Source organism: Carcharhinus amblyrhynchos, chromosome 7, assembly GCF_965287045.1.
Source record: "Carcharhinus amblyrhynchos chromosome 7, sCarAmb.v2.hapA, whole genome shotgun sequence".
Classification (NCBI taxonomy): domain Eukaryota; kingdom Metazoa; phylum Chordata; class Chondrichthyes; order Carcharhiniformes; family Carcharhinidae; genus Carcharhinus; species Carcharhinus amblyrhynchos.
Window position 1 is genome coordinate 74,115,808 of NC_137330.1, and position 20,997 is coordinate 74,136,804.

Consider the following 20,997-nt stretch of genomic DNA (forward strand, 5'->3'; position numbering starts at 1 on the left):
TTGACACTAATGCATCTACTACCTTATTAGCCACCTCTTTTAACATTCTAGTACAAAGGTGGGCAACCTTCAGGCAGGAGCTATATATGGCCCATCTCAGTTCTGCGTGTGGCTCACAAGACATTTTGTTGACCATTGCCCATGTGCAATGGTTCAATGTCCAGCCAATTAATGTTCCTTGGAGTATTCAAAACTTGCTCTAGAATTTGAGCATAGAATTGAGCCTGGCAATTGAACCAAGGCAATGCTGAAGAGGCAATACATTCTCAGAGATACTGGGACCACAAATTGTTTACACTGGCCCATGTCAGAATGGTCAGTATCAGAGCTGGGGCCATGGATGCCAGACACTTGGGGTTTCTCCCACAATACCGGGTGGCACGGTAGCACAGTGGTTAGCACCACTGCTTCACAGCTCCAGGGACCTGGGTTTGACTCCCAGCTTGGGTCACTGTTTGTGTGGAGTTTGCACATTCTTCAGGTGTCTGCGTGGGTTTCCTCCGGGTGCTCTGGTTTCCTCCCACAGTCCAAAGATGTACGGATTAGGTTGATTGGCCATGCAACAGAAAAAATTGCCCCTTAGTATCCTGAGATGTGTAGGTTAGAGGGATTAGTGTGTAAATATGTAGGGATATGGGAGTAAGGCCTGGGTGGGATTGTGGTCGGTGCAGACTGGATAGACCGAATGGCCTTTTTCTGTACTGTAGGGTTTCTATGTTAATGTCTATGTTAGAATACCGAATGCTTCCCCCCTCCCCCCTCCTGCTGTCCCATTAAAATACTTTGCCTCCTGACAGTAGTTTTAAATGTATGGAGTTGGGTGTGTTATGGTGAGTTTTACTTCAGGGTACTACCTTGGCTGAGACCAATAGCCTGTGTGTTACCATGCTCTTGGTCACTATGTCCTTTATTTTTTAACCAGCTTGCTTTATCTGGGGCTTGACTGCATTATTTATTGTCAGAAATGTAGCAGTATAATTAAGGAAACAACATGCTAATAATTGCTTCACATTTTGATCAAAGATTTCTTTTATATTTCAGATTGCCTTTGGGTAGTGAGAGACCGCATTATTAAAAACTTTTATTTTTCAAACCACTTTACTGTTTACAAACCTCATCCTCTATTTCATTCCCAGTGTTCTACAGTCTGTAATTTACTTTCAACATATGGTAACAGGTCCTTTCTTCTTTTCTTAACTTAATCCAGACAGACTGGGCGAAGTCTCAAAAATGCCTGAGAACTCCACAGTGGTGCGTCACACATGTGAGACAATTAATGCCAGATTGACGAGGGAGTTAATGTGCGTGCTGAACATCTACCATTAGATTGCAGAACCAGCAGATCACGAAGTCAATCGCATTGCAATGCTGAAATGGTGCCAGTGGCGCCATTTAGGAGTTCAAAGCTCCAGCTAACACTGTCACTTAATCTCACATTGCTGAACACAAGGTGCTATAGCTAAACTAGTTTTTACACAGTAAGAGTAAAACCAGCAAAATCTTAAGTGAATCAGCTGAAACCAACAGTAATGTTCAACCCCATTCACCTCCCCTCCTAGACAATGTTCTTCCCTTTCACAGACTATGTCCCCCCCACCCCCAACTTCTTCTTTCCTCCCAGAAAATGATCCTACGGTTGCACCCCTCCCTGCCACCCCCAGGCAATGTTTAGCCACCTCTAGGATAACATTTACCCACTCCTGGATGATGTTCATCCCCCTGCTCTCCAGACAATGTTCACTGCCCCTCTTGGTCAATGTTCACTCCCAAGGCTCAAATCTTGCCCTATCCCTATAAACCCATGCATTCACCATGGCTAACCTACACATTTTGGCACAATAAGTGGCAATTTAGCATGGCCAATACATTTAAGCTGCACATCTCATGAATGTATAAAAAGAAATTATCTGATCCTGGAGTCCAAGGCTGTGGGAGGAAACGGAAGCATCCAGAGGAAACCCATTCAAGCCCAGAACAAGTGTGCAATTTCCACACAGTCACCCAAGGCTGGAATTAAACCCAGGTCCCTGGCACTGTGAGATAATACTATTCTTAAATTATTTTGTAAACCATGAATGGGACATTTTTCTTGTTGCATTTTACACCAGAGAGGAATGTATAACTGTTACAATGTATACCTTTGTTCCTTAAATATTAGCCATGCCTATCCACTGTCATATAATGTAGTTCTCACATCTATCTGAACCTCATGCCTTCATGGTTTTCTTTGTTCAGATTTAGGACCCTAGTTGCAGAATGAATTCTTCATTTTCCATCCTTGTGAAGAATTCTATCATGTTATGGGCAATGTTCTCTAAAAGAAAACAAGATTATTAATTAACCCTTCTCGTCGCATAATACCAAATTTTGGATAACATGTTCCCCAGTTTAAAACATCTTGTACACTTTCCAGGAATTAATCTGCCTCATTATTGTTGCTAATTTGATATGCCCAATCTATGTGTCGATTAAAGTCACCCATGATTATTCGCAGCAAACCTTATTACATGCATCTTGAATTATTGAACTGAGTCATCATTTAAGCAGGTACCCCTTATCCCCAAGCATCCAGCCTTGTAATCACAGAGGCAGGTCCTTTGGATATGTGTGGCACCTGGGGTGATTCAGGATGTATAAGTAATAGAAACTCCTAGGGTACCTGACACAAATATGCATTATGTGTAGATCATAGAACCTTACAATACAGAAAGAGGCCCTTCAAGTCTGCACCGAACACAATCCCACCCAGGCCCTAACCCCATATATTATACCCACTAATCCACGCATCCCTGGACACTAAGGGGTAATTTCTTAGCATGGCCAATCAACCTAACCCACACATCTTTGGACTGTGGGAAGAAACCAGACCACCCAGAGGAAACCCACACAGACACAAGGAGAACATGCAAACTCCCCACAGCCAGTGACCCGAGCCGGGAATCGAACTCAGGCCCCTGGAGCTGTGAAGCAGCAGTACTAACCACTGTGCTACTATGCTGTCCAATGTGCTTCTAATGATCACACATTAATTGAATGTTCAGGGAGTGGAATCTTTCCCTGTTAATGAAAACAGGGGCTGCTGTCATGGAGCTCTCAAAGCCACGTGTGCAAATGATTGCACCCTGAACTTGAGGGAAGTCAGGGATAGCTGCAACCCCCAGAAATCTAGCACTATGGCTAGATTTATCAAGTGTAACTTCATATAATGATGAGCCTTACTATAGAGGGCACCTTCACACATGTATGTGTTGAGGACTGCGAGATGCTGCAAGGGTGCTTTGTGGATCCCTGTGAGATTCATGGTCCCTGGCACGGGATGTCCTCCCAATCCATTGGGTATTAGATCATTCTGCAGGTCCACCAGATCTCTTGACAAGCACAGACATGTGTGGTATTGTCTCTCATTCATCTCCAGTTAGGAATTTTTCTTTGGTAGACTGTTAATCATGTGAGTGCCTCCATTGGATGGATCTCACCTCCTCATCCTTTCTTTTTCTAGCTGGGGCTCCCCTGGACCACAGACCTCAGGCTGGGTGTCTGCTTGAAACTGCATGATGCGGCACTGGGCCCCTCTGAATTGGATCATTGCCTTTAATAAGGCAACAGGTTCTGTTATTTAATCTTTCTCCTACCTGTGGACTAATGGATGAAACAGATTATGAAATGCTGGGAAAATACTCCCATTCGCTGTCAAGCCTTAGATTTGTATCTATGTTCTTAACTTTTCTCTGATCCAGCCTTGCAGCTGAGGCACAGATTCAGAGATCTAGGTGACCAAGATGCCAACTCTGATACCTGACATCTCAATCCTACAGAGATTGGAAGATGTTTGGATGGATTTGTGGAATGTGCCACTTTACCAAAGGCACTCCTGCAATCTCTGATCTGGTTTGCTGATCAAGCACCACCTGCACTTCAGCAGTGACTGGATATCTTTTAGCTCGTTATCTGTGTCTATTGGAGAGAGAACATCAGAGGCTTTCATTGATGAGCTGGCAGATGTGCAGTAGCTATGTTTCATTAATGGTTGCCTGCATTTTCCATTCTCACATTCCTATCTGTTAATACTCAAATGGAACAATGGTATGATGAAACCAATAACTCCTGCAGTCTCTTGTTAAAGTGTCCCAAAAGGCAATGGCTCCAACCGCACCTTCCCAAGGAAGTCTTCCTCCTTTCCCTCACCTCTGACTCTCTTTGAATGTTGCATTTTGAATGGGCCTCTGACTCCCACCACATGGCCTCAGACTCCTCCCTGTTTCCTTGGTGCTATCCTGGTTTCAGTAGTCAAGTATCGTGGACACTTGTTTGAAAAAGAAAGCAAAATACAGCAAATGCTGGATATCTGAAACGTAGCATCAACAGAAAATACTGTAAATATTCAGCAGGTGAGGCAGTAACTGTGGAGAGAGAATCAGAGTTAATGGGGGAGGGTGGGTATGGATTTTCCACCTTTTTCAGGCAGCTAGAATGGTGGAAATGCAGAGAACCATGTGGGCATCCCAGGTATTTACCACTTGATTGTCTGCAAATCTCCTGTCAATGACATAACAGGAATCCTGACTTTAAAAGTCAGGACCCCTTTTACACCTTGTAAAATATGCATATGCATATCAGGTGTTTATGCCTGATTGTCCCTCCATGTTGGACTGTCTGTTCATGTTGATGTGAGGGCATGCTGTAAATAGCTTCAATCAAGCCACTGAGGTCAGCCTATTGGCATATGAACTCCCTGATTAAGGATCCAATTGATGGACCAATCAGGGAGTCTTTGCCTTAACTGGGAGAGTAAGTTCGTCTGACATTCCTGGAGATAGACTGCTGACTACTAGCATTCTGTGCACTGCTGTAGAGTTTATAAATAAAGGGATTTCAGTGAAGAGACTTCTGCCTTTGAAGAATTATTACAGACGAATTACAATAGGTTCCCCTATGATATGCACCCAGGGGGAGAAGGTCATGCCCAGGGACTAGGAGGCAGAAGGGTGGGAGGGGTTCCATGGGGTGTTTTTTTTAAATTGGGCACCCTTTTAAAGGGCAGCCCAAACTTTTAAAAACCTAAGTTGCCAGCACGACATCGTGGGACGCATCCCTTCCATATTTTTTCACAAGGTGTTAAAAATACAATGGGAAAAGTTGGTAAAGGAGTTGGTGGATTTGGGAAATTCCACCTAGCATTTCAGTTTGATGATCTTTCATCAGACGTGGGAAAGTTAGAAATGTAATAGGTTTCCAACATGTGGAAGGAGGGAGAGGGGAACCAAGGGGAAGGTCCGTGATAGGGTAGTAGACAGGAAAGATTAAATGATAAGAGTTGCAAGACCAAAGTGGGCAACAAGTAAGGAAAAGAAAAACATGTCTGCCATCCAAAAGCAAAAGAAAGGGGAGGAAAACAATAGCGTAGAAAATAAAAGGAAGCAAAATGGAGGCAGGGGTTACCTGTGCAAAATTGTTGAAGTTAGTGTGAGAATTGGATTTAGATTGATGTCTACTACAAAACAAGCTGCTTGACATGCGTTCTTCCAGCATACTGAAGGCAAATGTCCTTCATATTTTCAATGAGGATAATCTGAAACTCGGGATGACAGCAGTTAGAAAGTGTCATCCAGTTTCAGCTGTGAATAATGGAAGTGTTTGCACTGGCAGCTGCTATACTCAGTTACTGTAAGTATTTTGGCCTGCTATTTGCTTATCGGAACTTTTGTCTCGCAGAAAGCTCATGCAATCATCCAGTGCCGATTTAATTTAAATTTATTTATCCACAGAAAGAACCAAGCAATTATATTCCAACATTGTTGGTACTTTCGACTATGATTTCTTCCCTTTTCAAAGACCCTGAATGTATTGGGGGTACAAAATTGGTCTGAAGCAAGGATCTGACTTAACAAGCTTTCCCGTAAAGAAAGAATTTGGAATGTACTTTACTGGGCCTCTTCTGGCTCTTGATCCAGCTGGCAGGTTTAGCCCAGGAAAGAAAAAGCTCCTAGTCAGGCTTCTAGCTAAAGTAGTAGTTTAAACTCGAATGACATCTTTGGAGACCAATATGATATTTAAATGGAACCCTGCCAAATTGAGGGCCTGTGACCAACAAATTTTTAAATTGTCGTTGGTCAGATTATTTAAAGGTTATTTATTAGTGTCACAAGTAAGCTTACATTAACACTGCAGTGAGATTACTGTGAAAATCCCCTAGTCATCACACTCTAGCTCCTGTTCAGGTACGCTGAGGGAGAATGCAGCATGGTTTCCAATTATGGGAGGAAACCAGAGCATCTGCAGGAAACTTATGAAGACACGGGGAGAATGTGTAGATTCCGCACAGTGACTCAAGTCAGAAATCAAACCCAGGTCTCCGGTGCTGTGAGGCAGCAGTGTTAACCACTATGCCACCATACCATCATGTTGGCAAGAGCTGCAGTGATACCTTTGCACCCTGAAGCTGGGCGGTGAAGTAGAAAATCCAGATCCATTTGTGGATCAGTTTGCAGATTTGTGTCTGCGTTAGTGGCTAATAGACCAAAGTAACAATTGGCATGCTAAGAAGATCTCATTAGATGCCAATGCACCTAACCAGCATGTCTTTCGGACTGTGGGAGGAAACCGAAGCACCCAGAGAAAACCCACGAAGACGTGGGGAGAATGTGCAGACTGTGTACAGACAGTGACCCAAGCCAGAATTGAACCAATGTACCTGGTGCTGTGAGGCAGCAGTGCTAACCACTGTGCCACCATGGTGCAGAGTGGATAAGTTAAATCTCTTAGTACCAATGTGTCTCCTGAATAACTAGTCCACAATCAGGCATCAGGGAACACAGATCTTTACTTACTCCACACTCCAAACAATCACTGCCCACTTAGGGTGGTTCCCAGCCAGCTCACCCCACACCCCAGGTCTTATTACACAACTCACGTAACATAATTGTCTGCCCAATGAGGGCGATAGACCCATTTTGTCCATTTTTAGCTGCTTCATAGTGTATTATGGATGTGTTATGGATCAGTGTGGGACACATCAACTCCATGTCAACTTTGCTTCCAGGATAGAGGAAGTTGGTGAGCCATTCATTTCGCCATATTATTCAGCCCAAAGTAACGTTTCAGGCAGGAGATTACCTTTGTTCATGTTGCACCTATCCACATTATTGCTATGGTGCTTTTTGAATAAAAACTGTAGAAAATCTATATGATCAGCATCACTACTGTTACTAATAAATCACACTCTTAATATTAACCCAATGTGCCAACTTTTTATATAGTTATCTAATATATTGTTTTCATCAAAATTAGGGCAAATTTAAAGGAATTCTGCAGTATTTAAAAGCTTCATCAGCTGAGTATGTACTCACGTAAAGAATTTAAGGAGACAGTTTCAATGGACCCTAACTCTGTCCAAAAATGTAAATAACAAATGAATGAAGCAGTGAATGCTGCTGCTTGAAACGTAGGGTGGAGGTCCATCAAACAGGACTTATTCCACCCACGTGGATTTCCAGTGAGCGACGGCCTAGGTAATCTCTGGATGTTTCAGATATAAGTTTAACCTGAATACTGTAACAGATGAAATTCCCATCACATACTATAGAAGACTAAGCAATTTCCCAATATTCATTATTTATTCATTTTCCTCTCATGCTGTCCCATGCCCTGTGCTTTCCACTCATTCGTTTTAATTGATGGGAAACTGTGCATTGAGGAGACAGAAGTGTAAAATTTTGACTATTATGCTATACACTAAGGGCAAGCCTCAATTAACTTATTATTGTGCCTCCAGTAATACTCACCTTTGAAAACTGTCACTTGCATAAAACGTTGACTGTGTACACCATTTTCCATGGAACCCATAGAATACCTATAGTACAAAAGGAGGCCATTTGGCCCATCAAGCCCGCACCGACCACAATCGCACTGAGGCCCTTTCCCTGTATCCCTATGTGTATCCTGTTAACCCTCCTGACACTAATTGTCAATTTAGCATGGCCAGTCAACCTAACCCACACATCTTTGGTCTGTGGGAAGGAACCAGCGTACCCAGAGGAGACCCACACAAACAAGGGGAGAATATGCAAACTCCACACAGTCACCCAAGGCCAGAATTGAACCCAGGTCCCTGGTGTTGTAACGCAGCAGTGCTAACCACTGTGCCACCATGCTGCCCCATCTACCATCCAGCCTAACCATTTACCACAACTCACTGTTTTCTGTCCATATGGGCCAATATTTTTTATTCAGTTGGAACTATCCAATGAGCAACAATTTTGTTAACTAGCTTTATATGTTACACCTTGTCAAATACTTTTGTAAAAAGTACATAGATAAAGTCCACTGCATCTCCTCCATCAATCTTCTTTGTTACTTAATAAATTCAGTTAGATTGGTCAAGTGCAATATGCCTTTTACAGATTTGAGCTAGCTAGCTTTCTTTAATTAACTCAAACCTCTCCCAGAGTTTCTTGATATTTCCCCCTCATTTTGACCAGAAATAAAATCACTGCTAGAATGAAGGCACGTAGGTATATTAAAATATTTAAATAATCAACCTGTCTCCTGTAAGCTGTTAAAAATTACAAAAATTGATCTAAAAGATAGCCTTTTTCACTTAAATGATTCTGCTGGTCAAGCTATGGGCAGCTCAAATGTCTGTGGAGGTTATTACGGTATGTCGGGAATATCAATAGCTGCTAAACCCAGAGCTACATTTTCTTTTGGTACTTAGAAAAAGTCAGATCTGGAGCCAATTATCAAAGAGCTCTTTTGGCAGGCACATTACACTGTGCAGTACTTTCCTTTTTAATTAGATTTGGTTTCATTTCGCAACCCCTTTCCCTTACATGGTCATCCCATGAATACTTGATATAAATTATTTATGGAGCGCTCTCAAAACATCTGAAAGGAAGTTGCATCAACAGTCATTAGGTCCTCGTATGCGTACTTTAAAGATGGAGAAATATCGGACAGTGCTGAATTTAGTTCTGAAGCAGCATGCTACCCTGGGATACGGCTTTTTAGCCTTGCTAACAGCTGGGGGAGAACAGCTGTTCTCTGTTGTTGTTTTCAGCTGTCCATGTAACTCGTGGAACTTTGCCTACAGCATGGTTTTTCTTTTCATCCCTGCCCTGGTGTTATTTTCACTGGGATACTTCATAAGCAACAGAACCTGGAAGCTATGTACTGGCTGTTGCATCAATCAAGCAAGGCATTGCCCAAAAAGAATCCTCTGTCGTGGCATAAAGATTTTTGTCCAAATCACGATGAGAGCTTTAGTAGCTCCCATAACGTGGATTTCTGTTGCTTTGCTGAATGGCACTTTCTATGAATGTGGTATGTCCGGCTATTACAATGAGCACATCTTAAAGACAATCTGCAATAACAAATCCAAAGACTGTCAATCCAGTCTTTTTAAACTGCCTTGTGGTCATACAGCATTTCCTCTATCCAACCAGGAGAATATTCTCGTTACTCTGCGTGCACAGTCTCAGGTAAGATATACTTTGGATGACACACATGTTACAGTGACTGTATTTTCTCTTGTAGGCTGCTGCCAAATTATGCAAAATTTTGCTTTTACATTTAGCCAAAGAGAATTATGCATTTATAACATTTGATATTACTACATACATGACAGCAAATAGAAAGCATGAGCAGCCGAAGTGATTTGGTACTCAAAGAGAGCAATCAGCATAAGGGGCATGTATGAGGTGGAAACATGCCTCAACCTGCCCTAGAGACGGAGTGGGTTGGTTGCCTTAACTTATAATTTGGCTAATATCCCATAGAGTAAGATCAATCCTATCATATTCTGCACTCTGGTCTGGGATGAATATTGATTGGGGGATACTTGTTCGTTTTTTTTGTCATTTCTCACCTTCCAATATAAATTAACATGATAGCAAGAACTGTGCCTTTAAGCTTTGTTCTGTTTTTGGCATGACCTCTTTATAGCTAAAAATGTATTCTTCGAGTGCAAACCAAAGATCATTATTATTATTTTGAATCCGTACATGGCGGCATATTGATAATTAATCACCTCTGGTCAGGCAAAGACTCAGTACATTTCCAGGAACCATCTAAATCCACATAATGAGTGGAATACACTGTGCCTATTACATCATCAGAGGAAAATGGGTATCAATTTCCCATCCCTAAGTAACACGAGGTAAATTATTGATAAAATCAGAAAACGTTGGAAATATGCAACTAGCGAGACCTTTTATAATTTGAGCTTAAATGTAATTAATATTGATGACTATGGTAACAACGTATATTATATTAAGATGTTCAACATGACAAGTATATTGTTTAAACAGGCAAACAGACCAGAGCATGGATTGTAATAGCTGTCTGGAATTTGTATTTACTATCAGCAGAAAAGTCCAAATTAACAGGCCAGGATGAAAAGCCACTTTATTTACTGCGCTCCCAGATTCCGTTTCTAATAGCACTTTTCTACTGCCACTAATTTTAAAAAGCCTGTGATTCTTCATTGTCTCTGTGCCATCACTTATCTTCAGCTGCAGGCTGATGTTCTATCTTTAATTCTTCGGAATAGAAGAAACAGTTGCTGAGCTGTCTGCTTCTGATCTACTGTCAGGCTTTTCCTGCCTGTTCCTTTCCTCGATAGGGAATTTAAGAGAAGGCAGAAAATTGCATTTCTGAAGTACTGGGGAACTTGTGTAAAGCAGAATTTGAGGGAGCTACCAGATATGAGTCAGTTTGATGTATATCTGCATTGAATTACAATGGTTTCACCAGTACTCATTTCAGCTATGGTTGTCTTTTCTTTTCGAACAAGAGCGGTATATTTCAGTTTGAATCTGGTTCTATCATGCATTGTACTACAGAATTTATGCAAGTGCACTGATTCCACTGTATAGACAAAATAGGCATTAAAAAACCCTGTTTATTAAACATAAAAAATTATTTCAGGATCACTACAACACACTTCTTACCTTGGTGTCGTAATGTGCATCCTTTGATGGAAAACAATAGCTCTACGCCCCTGCATTGGTAGGGCTGAGTGATCCACCTGACCAATTTTCCACTGTTCATTCCACTCAGGCACCACTTAATGCCATATGCTTTGCATTGGTCAATTGATATAACTTCAAACAGCAAATTCAGTTGGTGAATTTGATACAGTTGAAACCTACATGCAGAGACTGTTGCTAATTACGTGTATTGTGTAGGATGAGAATATGAAGTGCATTTATATTTTCTTACACATATAGGTGATTGGATGGAGCTTGATCGCAACCATCACAGTTTTCACTCTGGCCTCTACCTGTATTGTACGCTGTTGGTCTCCTGTCAGCTTCCTGCAATTGCAGTTTTGGAAAACATACAAGGAAAAGGAGAACGAGCTGTTTGAGCTGAAATCAGCCGAGCATGCCAAACAACTGGCGGAGAGAAATCTAAAGAGCTTCTTTGAATCTGAAGGACCGAAGGAGATCAAAACCCCAAGCAGGGCAGCATGGGAAGAGATTTCCCTGCTCTACACTTTCAGTAGAAATGAACAGTACTACAGCACGATACACAAGTATGCAGAAACGAAGGCTGAAAACCACCATGCATCATCCTCTACCATCAACGTGGATGTGCCTGCTGTACTGGACTTTGTTGACGGTGGTAAAAGTTCTACTGACACACATGTTTGAGAATGTGTTCAGGCAAGGGTAACTTCAGTAATTCAACACCATGCCCCATTGCCTGAAATAAGTTGTGCTATTATGCTTGCTTACCAAAATTATGTGGCAATATTTATAGCCGATTTCTCTTATCAGACAAGTAATAGCATTTTTATAATGTTATTTTTTATTACATTTTATATGTATTTTATACATTTGTATACAATCTGTTTTATTGAGAGTGTGGATAGCACATTGTGTTAAGGAATAAGTTTTGCCATTTGATGGAGGCTGCCTCTGAGGCCTGCCAGAGAGGAGCAGGCCTCATCTGTCTAGTGGCTAGTTACAATTGTCAGGATAACGGATTCAGAGAATCGGAAAGGGATAATATCTTTGCAGAAAGAAAATGTACAGGAAACACATTTTTTAAGGAAGTTTCTCATTTTCCCCTAAACACCAGGTTCTTTGTAATTCAGAATTGAATGAACTTAAATGACTTTATGCTTGAAAATGCGCAATGCACAGAAGCTTTGCTTCCACTGACTGACCTCAATTTTGGCAGGAGCATTTTAGGGTAAATTCAGGTTTGCCATAATCCTAGCAGAAAGTTGTGTTCAACAGCAAAGGCGGAACATTGACAACACTGACAACTCCATCCAATTTGCACTTATTTATCTTACATGATCGTTCAAATTTTATTGGCCTGAAAATTTGGAGCAGGCTGGTTTTGCCACTTTTGCCAGACAGCAAGATAAATCCTAAATCAGAACATATTATTGGGGACACAGATTTCTTCTTTATATATATCCCCAAGCTTCCTCAGAACTAAACACACAGAAGAAAACGTGAGCATTCCGAACTAATTGATACGTTGCCAAGTAACGATTGTTAATATATTATTACTAAAGTATACAATTGCCTAAATTGACATATCAGTGTAGACTTTCTGAATTCCCCATGGGAGGCTGTTTGTATGCTTTGGGTGCGGGTGCAATTTCTTTTGGGCAGGAGTCAATTAAAGTCAATGGAAATTAAAGTCAAAGAGAAGTTGAAACAGAAGCTGATTCTCTATTGCCCATAGAGTGGTGAATCTGTGGAATCTTTGCCTCAGAAGGCTGTGAAGGCCAGGTCATTGAGCATCTTTAAGACAGAGACAGATATGTTCTTGATTAATAAGGGGATCAGGGATTATGGGAAAAAGGCAGGAGAATGGGGATAAGAAAAAAATCAGCCACGATTGAATGGCAGAGCAGACTCGATGGGCCGAGTGGCCTAATTCTGCTTCTACGTTTTATGGTCTTATGGTCTTATGCCCGACAGAAAATTACCGTTGGAACAAACTCAGTTGGAAGTCACAGAAGGACCAATAATATCTTAGCTCAAATGTTCAAACAGAATATACCTAGAGATTAAAATGTGACCTAAATCTGGTTCGCACTTTTCACTGCACAAATCTTCCCTGGAATCTCTTATCTCCTTCAATTAAATTTAATGCTGAACTGATGTTTTGTAATGGTACAATTTTACTGAGAGAAAGCTGCATTGTTCATTGACATTATTCATTGACTCAGTGATATTTATCATGTATTATTTCATAATTCCAAGGTCAATTAACTTTTAAGATCTCTTAGAGTCATTGTGTCATAGAAGTTTACAGCATGGAAAAAGGTCCTTCAGTCCAACTTGTCCATGCCACCCCTTTTTTAATATAGCTAGGAACACCAGTAACCCTGAGGGAAAAAACTTATTTAAATAAATATCTCTATATTTATAATTCAAACCAGATTTTTACTTTATCATGTAGAGCCTTAAAGGTGATATCCTTGGCTCAGACTTTCCTTCCTCAGAGCTGCTGTCACTCTGCCCCTATATTTTCATTGCAAGCTTAAACACCATTTCCCCCCTCCACTTCCAGTATAGTTATGGCAGCAGAGTGGGAGATGCTCTGAGGGAAGTTCTGGCCATGATGCCAATTTAAACTTAAAGTTTTAACATTAGTTAATATATTCTTATTTTTCTCAACACTTTATAAACTGGTAGCTTATTATTCTGTCAAGATGACAAGGTACAAACTATGAAAAGTATGGGAGCAAAGAATGAAACCAAAGTTTGTCTAGGAGTAGAGTTATTTGATTTGTTAAAGTGTGATCTCTATGAATAAAGAAGATAAAGCTGGTATATATTTATTGAAAGAAAGAATATTATTTGTTCATTATCAAATATGTTTACCTGTGTATTTGCATTTAATTGATATTGTATATTCATACATAAAGTTGCAAGAATGGTACTGAAAGACAGAGAAATAGTATTTCATTAAAGTTGGTATAAACAAAAAACAATTTTTATTGATATTTGCTGCTAGTATGCACCTTATTTAGCATTTTAAGCTGAATAAAAATGATTTAATGAATTATTTGAAGTACGACTATTTATTTTAAATGTCTGTAAAGTTAATTTTGTTGACAATCATTTTGCCCTCCAATATGTGATACTATAAAATGGAAAGACATAAATTGGCACAAATGCATCTCTCTTCATTTTTTGATCATGCATGGTATTTAACAGCTGGAGATCTGCTGGGAGATGCAAATTGTTTCTTTTCGGGGAGCCCTCCTGCATTGAGAGCCAATTTGGCCCTTAATTAGCTAATAATGGGGCTTTCTGGGATCAAGGACTTGTGGAACAGGCCTGCAGTTCTACACTGCACAACAGCACCACCAGGGAGGGTGGATGCTGTCAGTACTACACTCAACTGAGGCCCAGATATGCTGATGGCAAAGGTGGGGGTTGTGCGATGGAGGGCATAGGGGAGGAAGGGTGGGGGAATGGCAGAAAAGGATTGGCACTCAGTAGACCTACCTCATCCCATTGCAAGGTACCCAATCAGTCACTAAGGCTGCAATTTTACCATTTTATTTCTAAGTCCCGGGTGGGCATGGAGCTGGGAGAGTTTCAGATCTGTTTTTTGGGCGTGTTTAGCCACCCCCCGCCGCCAGTGCACAATCTGGCTTCAAAACTCTGAGTGAGTCTGTTGCTTGCTGAGTGCGGGGCTTAATGTACCCAAAAACCTGCAGAGGAAGATAGTGCAAATGTGCAGGCCCCTGATGCTGCACATATGCATTAGCAAACAGACAAGGAGAGAGCCTGAAGCAGCTGCCCCTCTGCAATCAGAGGGCCTGCGGACTGAGATACAGCCCCCACTGACCCCCCCACCACCCAGACCGATCGCTGACCCCTTCCCTCCCCCCTCCAAACGCTGCAGAGTGTTAGCGAGCCCCCTCTACCTCCCCATTGATTGCTGCAGCGTGCTATCAGGGCCCGTCTCCCTATTGATTGCAGTCCCGCTGCCCTCCCCCTACTGGTCACTGCAGAGTGGCAGCAGGGCCCCCTCTTCCTATTAGCCATGGCTCCCACTGGTCCATCTCCATTCGTACTACCCCCTCTGCCCCCCGCCCCACCCCTCCATTGGCCTCCACTGACCTCTCCCCCCTTAGGCTGGGGCCCAGTGGGCATTGCCAAGGTGCCAGGCTGGCATTGTCAAGGTGCCAGGGTGACACTGCCCAAGGGACACCCCCTTGCGCTTGGTCTCCCTGGGGGGGGCCTCAATGGCCTCTAGTTCTACCTGTGAGGCCAAGTGGACTGTTCCCTTTTCATGGGGAGCACGTCTATTCCTCACCGGCAAGAACCTCTCTTGGCAAGGCCATAAAGGCAGGCGAGTCTGGACGACTGTACGTGGGCTTGCTAATCCCATTACTTAAATAAATTTGAAGCTATTAACCAGGATCTCACCCATTTCTGGTGAGAGGCTGGCTGTGCTGGAAATCCTACTGTCGTAAAAAGTTGCTGGTTGTGAAAACTGGCGCCAATCACGTTAATCGTTTTATGTCATACTTTATAACCGCAGCACACCCAAAAAATGGGCACAATGTGGTCATAAAATACCAGCCTAAGTGTCATTGAACAAGGTATCTTCCCACCGCATTAAATATCCGTGCCACCAAACAGGGAGCGGGGATTAAATTTTGGCCTACGTCTCTCAAAGGGAACTAATTAACCCGAATTGTTAAGGTCCTGGTAAATGTTAGAAAATATGAAAACTGCCTCATATAGAAGAGAGAAATGATGCAAGTTGATCAGCACCAAATAAATTAAGATTTTGGATCACTTCAGCTCTGCTGTAGAAACTCATCTTAAAATATTAATCTATCTTCTTCACCAGTGCTGGCTCACTGACCAAAAAAGTCTATCCTGCTTTTATTTCAGTTTTTTAACATTTTCAGTCATTTTATTTTCCTGGAGCTTTCCTGGAATGTCTTAGTAATTAGTCACGCATATCTCAAAGAGACCTTTGTTTCAAATCTTCGTTGGAGCTTGTGCATTGAAAAGCACAGCCCATGATTAATTGGCCAGAATGGTTTAATGTTATAATAAAGCAAGTGCTTTGCCAACTACATTCCCGGAGTCACTGAGACAAAATATTATTTGTTTGTAATAAACGTGCTTTGCCGATCTTATGAACATAAAAAGCATCATGCTCTAAGTAATTAAAACTAAAGCATGATTAATGATTAATAATTCAATTACTCTTCTCATTGCCGTATGACACCACGGCTTTGAAATTCAATGGCATCGTAACAGCATTTTACTTGAAAAATGGCAGCCTAAGAATCCAATATGAAAAAGAGGACATACAGGCTTAATGTCTGTTTGAAATGGCCAACTCGATAAAGGCAGTAAAAGAGGTACACAGTGCCAACGCTGGAAACAGTTCTACATTCTTTGCATTAACAAATAAATGCCTTTAATGTCTGTTCAAAAATTCCTATTTACAATAGGGCTGCATTTGGCACTGTGCTGGCTGTCTTTAGCTCAACATATTGTACATGCAGCCTCATCAGCTGTCCTTAGAGGAACCATTTGAGATTGCCTCCACAAGGTAAGTTACCTGAATATTTGAGTAGGAGGTCAGGCACAAGTGCTTCACTTGACTTTACTTCAGAGTCAACCACGCCACCCCTCCCCACTTCCCCACCTCCCCACCCCACACTCCCCCACCCCCCCACCATGGAGGAACCATAACCATATAATCTCTACAGTGGCCCATCGAGTCTGCACCAAATTTCTGAAAGATTCTCTGAAAGGGGAGTGAGGGGAGGTGTGGTTGGGCTTCAGAAAGAGAAGTCAGTTGAGTCTACATTGGCATCATGGGAGAAACTGGGGGTAAACACAGTAAAAAGTCTGACAACACCAGGTTTTAGTCCAACCGATTTATTTGATAGTAAACTCACAAGCTTTCGGGTTAGTCTTGTGAGCTTACTATCAAATAAATCGGTTGGACTAAAACCTGGTGTTGTCAGGCTTTTTACTGTGTTTACCCCAGTCCAACGCCGGCATATCCACATCAGAAACTGGGGGTGCCAGTGATATAAAGGGATGGCAACCATGACAGGGACAAGTGAGATGTATTAGGGTGAAAGGGCCAGGGTCTGAGCATGGCAGGTATTATTCTCATACGGATGGTCACTGAGGGGGACAAGATGATGGCGAGACAAATAATGGGAATGGGGAGGATCAGGAAAGGGGCATAAAAATGTTGAATCAAACGGGCTCAGAGGGGAAGGTAAACATGTGCAGATTAACAGTGATAGGGTCCAGGGTCATGGGAAGGGATAGAACATAGAACATAGAACATAGAACACTACAGCACAAACAGGCCCTTCGGCCCACAAGTTGCGCTGATCACATCATCACCTACCAACCTACAGACCTATCTATAACCCTCAATCTCATTAAACCCCATATACTCATCCAGAAGTCTTTTAAAAGACCCCAGCGAGTTCGCCTCCACCACCACTGACGGCAGCCGATTCCATTCACTCACCACCCTCTGAGTGAAAAACTTACCCCTAACATCACTTCTGAACCTCCCTCCCCGCACCTTAAATCTGTGTCCTCTCGTAGCGACCATTTCAAACCGGGGAAATAGCCTCTGAGAGTCCACCCTATCTATTCCTCTCAACATTTTGTAAACTTCTATCAGGTCACCTCTCAACCTTCGTCTCTCCAGGGAAAAGAGTCCCAGCTCCCTCAACCTAACTTCATAAGGCATGCCTCCCAGTCCAGGCAACATCCTTGTAAATCTCCTCTGTACCCTTTCAATAGCTTCTACATCTTTCCTATAGTGAGGCGACCAGAACTGCGCACAATACTCTAAATGAGGCCTGACAAGGGTCTTATAAAGTTCCAGCATTACCTCCCGACTCCTAAACTCAATCCCTCGATTAATGAAGGCCAGTACACCATACGCCTTCTTGACCACCTCCTCCACCTGCGAGGCCGATTTAAGAGTCCTGTGGACCCGGACCCCAAGATCCTTCTGCTCCTCAACACTACTCAGACTTCTGCCCTTGATAGTGTACTCGTTCATCCCGTTGGTTCTGCCAAAATGGACGACTACACATTTATCCGCGTTGAAGTCCATCTGCCACTTCTCCGCCCAGTCCTGCATCCTATCTATGTCCTGCTGCAACTTTTGCCATCCTTCCAGATCATCCACAACACCACCGACCTTTGTGTCATCAGCGAACTTACTTACCCATCCCTCCACTTCCTCATCCAGGTCATTTATGAAAATGACAAACAACAAGGGTCCCAGAACAGATCCTTGAGGCACTCCGCTGGTGACTGACCTCCATTCAGAAAAAGCCCCATCCACAACCACTCTCTGCCTTCTGCAGGCAAGCCAGTTCTGGATCCACAAGGCCAAAGGCCCTTGGATCCCATGCCCTCTCACCTTCTCAAGAAGTCTTGCATGGGAGACCTTATCAAACGCCTTGCTGAAGTCCATGTACACTACGTCCACGGCACTTCCTTCGTCAATGTGTTCAGTCACATTATCGAAGAACTCAACTAGGCTTGTAAGGCACGACCTGCCCTTGACAAATCCATGCTGACTATTCCTGATCATGTCAAACCTCTCCAAATGTTCGTAAATCTTGTCCCTCAGAAGCCTCTCCATCAGCTTACCAACCACTGAGGTCAGACTCACCGGTCGGTAATTTCCCGGGCTATCTCTGTTCCCTTTCTTAAAAATAGGAACTACATCCGCAATCCTCCAATCCTCTGGAACTTCTCCCGTCTCCATTGACGACGCAAAGATCATCGCCAGGGGCTCTGCAATCTCTTCCCTCGCCTCCCACAGTATCCTGGGGTACATCCCATCTGGTCCCGGCGACTTATCTACCTTGATAGAATTCAAAAGTTCCAACACATCCTCCTCCTTAATATTCACGTACTCAATCCTTTCCATCTGCTGCAAATCCATAACAAAATCTCCCAGATGTTCAAGAGTAATTGAGGGAAGACTGAAGATGACATGGAGGTTGAGGGGGAGAGTTGGTGGGTGACCTGAGGGTAAAACGTGATAGAGTCAGCTTGAAATGAAACATGTACCGCACTGATACAGAGCCAGCTCCAGACCAAGGCCACCAGTGCTAATTCAATACTTCTTAATTTTCCTGACTTCATCACATCTGGGAGTGCTCCACAAACATCCATATCAGAAATAGGAGCAGCCTGCTGACTACGGTCCTGTTGTCTGTGATGAAAGCAAGCTTCCTAACATTCACACTCAAAACATTGACTCTGTTCTCTCTCCACCGATGCTGTCAGACCTGCTGAGATTTTACAGTATTTTCTGTTTTGTTGTGGTGAATTTACTAGGTTGTTACAATAATCAATGATAGTTTCATGGATACCATTACTGGGAATGGCTTTCAATTCCACATTTTATCAATTGAATTTAAATTCCAGCAGGTGAAATTTGAACTTATGTCCTCAGCATTATCCTGGGCCTCTGGATTACTAGTCCACCTTTGACATTACCACCATTGCCCTCTTAATGTTGTGATGAGGTGGGTTAGAAGGGTAGAAAGTGCAGATTAAGTCATTGACTATTTTCCTGCTGAATGGTCTTCTTCTGCACCATATGGGCCACTGACTGCCCTGGCTACCCGGCTACCTCCTGCTAGGCAACAATGGTCAACTGGGATGGCTTCCTATGACTACGCTGGGGAAGACAGTATCCTGCCTTTCCTGAACTGCCTCCATAGATGTTCCAGGGATGTGCCGCTGAAGCATGGATCCACTGCTTGCTGCCTTCTCCTATTTATCCTGCCTGTTAGTGAAAGGTAGTCTGGGTGCCATTTAAATATGGCCACTCGTCCATATGGTGCAGTGCCGGGGTTCCTGTCCACCCTGCCCAACCATGAGATTTGATGTGAAACGCACGCGTAAATAACAAATAAGGTGCGGACGCGTGATGGCACTTAAAAGCCCACCCTAGGGGATTTTCATAGCAACTTTGTTGCAATGTTAGTGTAAGCCTACTTGTGACGAATAAATGAACTTTATTTTATCCTGCTTCATGATGCTTTGTTACTGCCACTTTCCAATCCTGCAGTGGAGGTTATGATGGGAGGGAACGTGCACACAGTGCAATGGCTTCTTGTCAGAATCCCAGCGACAAATTAGATTGAAATTTGCCACTGTCGTTGAAGGAATATTGTGCAATATGGGGAGGGGCACAATGTTCCTTCTCACTGGAAGAATAATTGGAGAGGACTCGTCCTGTTTCACGGTGGTCCAGACTGGTACTATTAGTGGCTGCGCAGTACATGCAACCCCAATGGCTGAAGTTTGCAGAATAATGCATTTCACTGCATTTGAAAAGCTGTCGGTTTTAAAGATAAATTCCTTTATAAGTTTTTGAGAGCAGATGGTGAAAATAGATAAATGGTGCTGGCTCCTTTTCCACATGCTAGATATGACTTCAGTGGGGCTGAGTTGGCGACAAGCGGGGTAGCCCATTGCCTTCCTATCACCCTTCCCACTCTCCCCAGTCCTTGGGAAAGGATTGGGCAAGGTGCCACTAGCCTGTCTGCTGTTAGACCAACTGAAGCACTTAAATATTCAATTAATGGCCACTTTAGGATTGCAGCGCGTGAAAGTTGGAAGGTCATTTTTCACTGAAGCTGCATTGCAGGCAATACACCCTCCTGCAAAATCCAACCCATGATTTTTAATAATGTAAAGTAGCATTCCATTATTTATAGCGAGAATAGGTGAGTTATTTATTCTTCAACAATATTACAGTGCATTTTCTGCGCATGATAAGATTGACTTTTTGCATAGTAATATTTGCGTCATCATTCACTGAATGACTGTTAACTCAATCAACACAGTTTCCCTACACAATCACCTTAAAGATATCAAAAGCATAGGCACAGTAAAGTTTGTTTCAAGCTGCAGAAAAATAGATATGATTTTTGAGAACGTTAAGCAGTGCTGAACTATTAATCATTAATATGCTTGAATT

The 20,997-nt window shown here is 42.6% G+C and overlaps 1 protein-coding gene across 1 annotated transcript; it reads left to right on the top strand.

Moving 5' to 3' along the window:
• Positions 1-8,888: 8,888 nt before the first annotated feature.
• On the top strand, positions 8,889-13,984 carry LOC145345051 (calcium homeostasis modulator protein 6-like). The gene is made up of 2 exons (XM_080192590.1): positions 8,889-9,476; positions 11,226-13,984. Exons 1-2 carry the CDS (start codon positions 8,922-8,924, stop codon positions 11,649-11,651), a joined length of 981 nt encoding a protein of 326 aa, XP_080048716.1. The 5' UTR covers positions 8,889-8,921; the 3' UTR covers positions 11,652-13,984.
• Positions 13,985-20,997: the final 7,013 nt, after the last annotated feature.